The sequence below is a fragment of the Mizuhopecten yessoensis genome, unplaced genomic scaffold (genome assembly GCF_002113885.1).
Source record: "Mizuhopecten yessoensis strain PY_sf001 unplaced genomic scaffold, ASM211388v2 scaffold7833, whole genome shotgun sequence".
NCBI classification, from domain to species: Eukaryota; Metazoa; Mollusca; class Bivalvia; order Pectinida; family Pectinidae; genus Mizuhopecten; species Mizuhopecten yessoensis.
The window spans coordinates 514,478-518,732 of NW_018407245.1; the positions used below are offsets into that span (position 1 = coordinate 514,478).

The following is a 4,255-nucleotide window of genomic DNA, read 5'->3' on the forward strand; positions in this document are numbered from 1 at the left end:
CCCTCACCTGGACCCGCCCCTGCTTTCTGTTATATATATATATATGAGCAATCAATACGAGAGACGATCTCAAATATATAAATCTCGTCAATTTCATTTACATTATTTCTTTCTCTTTACGTGAACTTGAATCTAATACGGTCCTTTGAAACGGATTCGAGTAAACATTCATGTCTATAAAGAAAGAGAGCAGAGAAGTACAGGACAAAATTATTACAAAACAGAGCCGCTTACAGCGTGTTAACTCATTCACCCCGAAGACACATTTGAACTCTTCCGACGAATCAACAAGTTGTTCCTAACACTCCGTTTAGTAGTTTGGATATCATTGCTTATTGCTGCATTAATTCCGTGTCGGTCATCTCTTTCTATTCCTGTACTGACCCTTCGCCGTTCTAATTTGTATGTCACAAAGAATTTTCGCTTTCTATAATTACTTTTTCAATTTCAAGTTAAACTTTATTTATTTACAAACATTACAAAACACGAAACTCACTTTGTGATATCCTTTCAAATGTCGTCGTTTGTATCATGGAAGAAGCATAGAAAAATCATGAATTGGCATACATAATCATATCATAACCCACATTAACAGGCCCTCACAAGAGGCATTTTTTAAAAGGGCGGCGAGGTATGAACTACTGACCGCATAGGCATTGACAGACGATGTTTCTTATTCAGATACACAGTTTAAATTCACTGAGCCAAATGCAATTCGGGTATTATATCGACTGCTACTTTTAAACACTCGATAGTGGAGTTATTTGAATAGCTTTAAAATGCAGTATGCACTGTTCATGGTTTTTGTTTTAAATGTTTGTATGTGTGTTCTGTCGCTACTCAGTATAAACAGGGCCATTCAGTCTGAGATAGGGCCGGCTTATTATCTCAGTGACATTTGTATTTAACAGGTAAAGAGGACGCCCAGTTCTCTCTCCACAATGTCCATCTGAAGCATCCGTGGCTGATGGACATCGTCTCGCATCCAAAACTGCTCCACCCAGTCCGGCAGATCCTGGGACAGAACATCGTCCTCCTCGACTCCCGGTTCTTCTGTAAATATCCGGAAACAGAATTGTCCAAGCCCAACGGATCTCCGTTTGTCGCGTGGCATCAGGACATCAGGTAGGAATTTTCTCTGAAAGTCATCTAAAAAATTGCAAATAGAAATATTTAAAATTATTTTGCAAAAAAAATAAAACATTTGAAAATAAACAATGACGTAATGAATTCTTTAAGACATATTTACCAGCCGGGCAAAACAATCCAATTTAACTAGTTTGTCTGTATTCGCAGATACTGGGGAGTGGAGGGTGAAGTGGTCACCGCCTGGCTAGCCGTGGATGACGCTGATTCGGAGAACGGATGCATGTGCGTCATACCTGGTACGGCCCTTTTGGTTGTTGTCTGAGGATAAATTAATCATCATTATTCCCATTTACTGGTATGCAATTTGTACATGAATTAAATTCATTGTCTTCGTTATATTCTGAAGGTAAGACATATATATACATTTATATATTTCTAATAACCATCAGTGAATAGCCTGACACACACCTTAATTCTTACTTCCGGTTTTGTAATTGCCAGGCACGCATACTTTGGGAATACTTCAGCACAAGACTGCTGAGGAGGAAGGTAATCTGTTGTCATCCAACCAATCCATTCCAACCCACCTGTTTGACGTCACGAAGTCTACTCCCTGTCCGGTCAACGCAGGACAAATGTCTCTTCATTCCGGCCTCCTTGTACACGGAAGTGACCCCAACAGATCTACTCGCAGGCGTTGTGGCTACGTCGTAAGATACGTTTCCACAGATGCTAAGCCAATCCAAGACCCTGACAGACCAAGATCATTCCCAGCAACCGTTGTAGTAAGCGGCGTTGATGAACACAAACATTTTGAGGACCACAGCCCTCCGTGGTTCTCCATTCAGGCTGTCACTTCGTGAAATATTTAAAGAACTGTATTTCGCTTGTTGTGATGCTGAACGCCATGTTTATATTTTTGAGGGTTTAACTCCCGCTATATTTTGGTGAATTAATAACATTATCTATTCAGTTACTTTTAGTATGTTTGCTTAAAAGGTGTTGTGTTGGAGAAGAGGGCGTATTTCCAATGAAGTAATCCTTTACAATGTGTGCATGTATACCTGCGAATGACAATCAACGTTTATATTCCAGGGGTAACAAAAGTGACGAGGGGTATTTTACATTGTGTATTGTCTGCTACAACTAATATTGCTTAAATTGTTACCGATTTTTGATCACACATTTGTTGTTATTGTATTTATTAAAACACTTTTTTTTTATTATAAAACCGCTTTTGTGATTACTCAGATTCTATAGTACTATGATATTATCTCGTGGTAGTAAGAAGTCTAAACAATACTAAAATTGACATGGACTTATTTCTCCCAATCGATGAAACTAAGGGAAATATATATATCTATATATTTAAGAGAACCTTTGTGAAGTAACTGAACAATATGACGATGTAGAATAATGTTGAAGAGTTAGCGACTTTTGGTCTGTCGCCGATATCCGCGTGTCGTCAAGTAGTGTTTTAAAACCTAAGTAGTAAGGGACATCTTAAACATTGCCATTCATATCGCTCAACGTAACAGAAAATCTCATAATGATAAAATGATGGCTAAATCATGAACCAACGACCTGCATCTCTCGAAAACAAGTTTTTGCGAATATGAATCGACAGGTTTTTAACTGCATTGTCATCTTTGATACTTTTTGTGATTTTTCAAGGGTCTCCTTGATATTTTTATTTATGTTCATATTCATTGTTCTTATTTTGCCCTACTTTTAACTGTTTAAGTTCTTGTTACGATTTTATTAATACTTTTCTTGGTATCACTCTTCCCGATGCCGACCTATTGTGGATACTAATTCCGATATATCTACCATATTTCTTCCTTGAATGAGAATAACAAGAGTTGCGCGAATTGCTTTCATTTAATTTACCTATAGAATTTAACCTTAAATATACCTCAGTTATAGCAATACATTTCCCTGTGTTGATGGAGGTCACGTGTCACTGTTATATATTATTATATGTCTATTTTAATAATTGATGATTATAGATGCTTCCCGTTCAACAATCAATAAACTACCTAATAACATGGGAATCCTTCCAGAGATACATTAATTTGCATTGAATGTTACCTGTTTGCACTGCTTGAGCAGTGTTAGCCATTTATATATAATTATTATGTGATCAACATTTTTTTTTCGTTTGACGATTAACGCCATGGAATATTAACACGTAATGAAGGAGACCTTTACTAGTCTGCATTCCTAGTTTTGTCTAGGTATAGTTTAGTGGTTTATGCTGCGTTTCCTTTTGTTTTGGTATATCCTGAGTTCCCGTGATTGTCTTTTGTGTAGTATTTGAGTTCAGATTTTGCCTTTCAGTACGTATGAAATGAGGTGGGGTTTTTTGTAGACATTCAGAAAACATTCAGAAAACAATTCCAGCAGGTGGAATGATAAATTGTATACAAGTTTGCACATATTAATATATTACTTGCCAATATTTCCATGAGTTTGCGTGTCAAAGTCTCAGTTGTTAAAACGTAATAGAAAGTAGCATCGCAAGAAATGAATAATCACATCACTTATACATAAGGACCACATCCAAATTCAAAGCCGATTAAAAAAAAATGAACAACAGGTACTGAAGAGACACCAAAAAGAAAAGGAAAACAGCTGGAACACTGTCAAAAACGAAGGCCAAACAAGGAAGACAAACTATAGCACGCTAAGTCGAATCTATATTCAATTTTGTTATGTATAGGGAATACCTGAACACTTCTGTCATCGATTTGTGTGATGGGTTGATTGATAACAGCTGATAAAGTTTTGTCATAAACATCTGCTGTAAAAAATAAATAAAAGATTTTGAAATAGATATTTTTTATCATTTCGTGAGGATAGGAGTGGAATTTGTTAGGTTCATGTATTATTTATTAATGAATAACACTAATGCTCTAGGCACTACATAAAATCAATCACAATCCGGCACATGATGAAGCCAACAGGTTACCGCGGACAAGATAGAATCTATCTAATCAAATTTGACCCTGGGTGAACGTAACTGGTTCATCATTGCACTTGAATATTTCAATGGTACTAAACGACTTGGTCATACGTGTCCTCCGAGGCTGATTCCCTTAGATACCCAACATGCGACACACTGGAAGGATTGTTTCAGTGTCATCATGAATATTAAAGAGTTATC

At 36.8% G+C, this 4,255-nt stretch overlaps 1 protein-coding gene across 1 annotated transcript in view; it reads left to right on the forward strand.

The window, feature by feature from the left end:
- LOC110454422 (probable alpha-ketoglutarate-dependent hypophosphite dioxygenase) overlaps positions 1–3,923 on the forward strand; it is a 5,191-nt gene extending 1,268 nt beyond the window's left edge. Inside the window, exons 2-4 of the mRNA XM_021503909.1 lie at positions 912–1,125; positions 1,297–1,385; positions 1,591–3,923. Of these exons, the coding sequence (XP_021359584.1) occupies positions 912–1,125; positions 1,297–1,385; positions 1,591–1,952 (665 nt within the window). The 3' untranslated portion in view covers positions 1,953–3,923. The remainder of the gene's footprint in view (positions 1–911; positions 1,126–1,296; positions 1,386–1,590) is intronic.
- Positions 3,924–4,255: the final 332 nt, after the last annotated feature.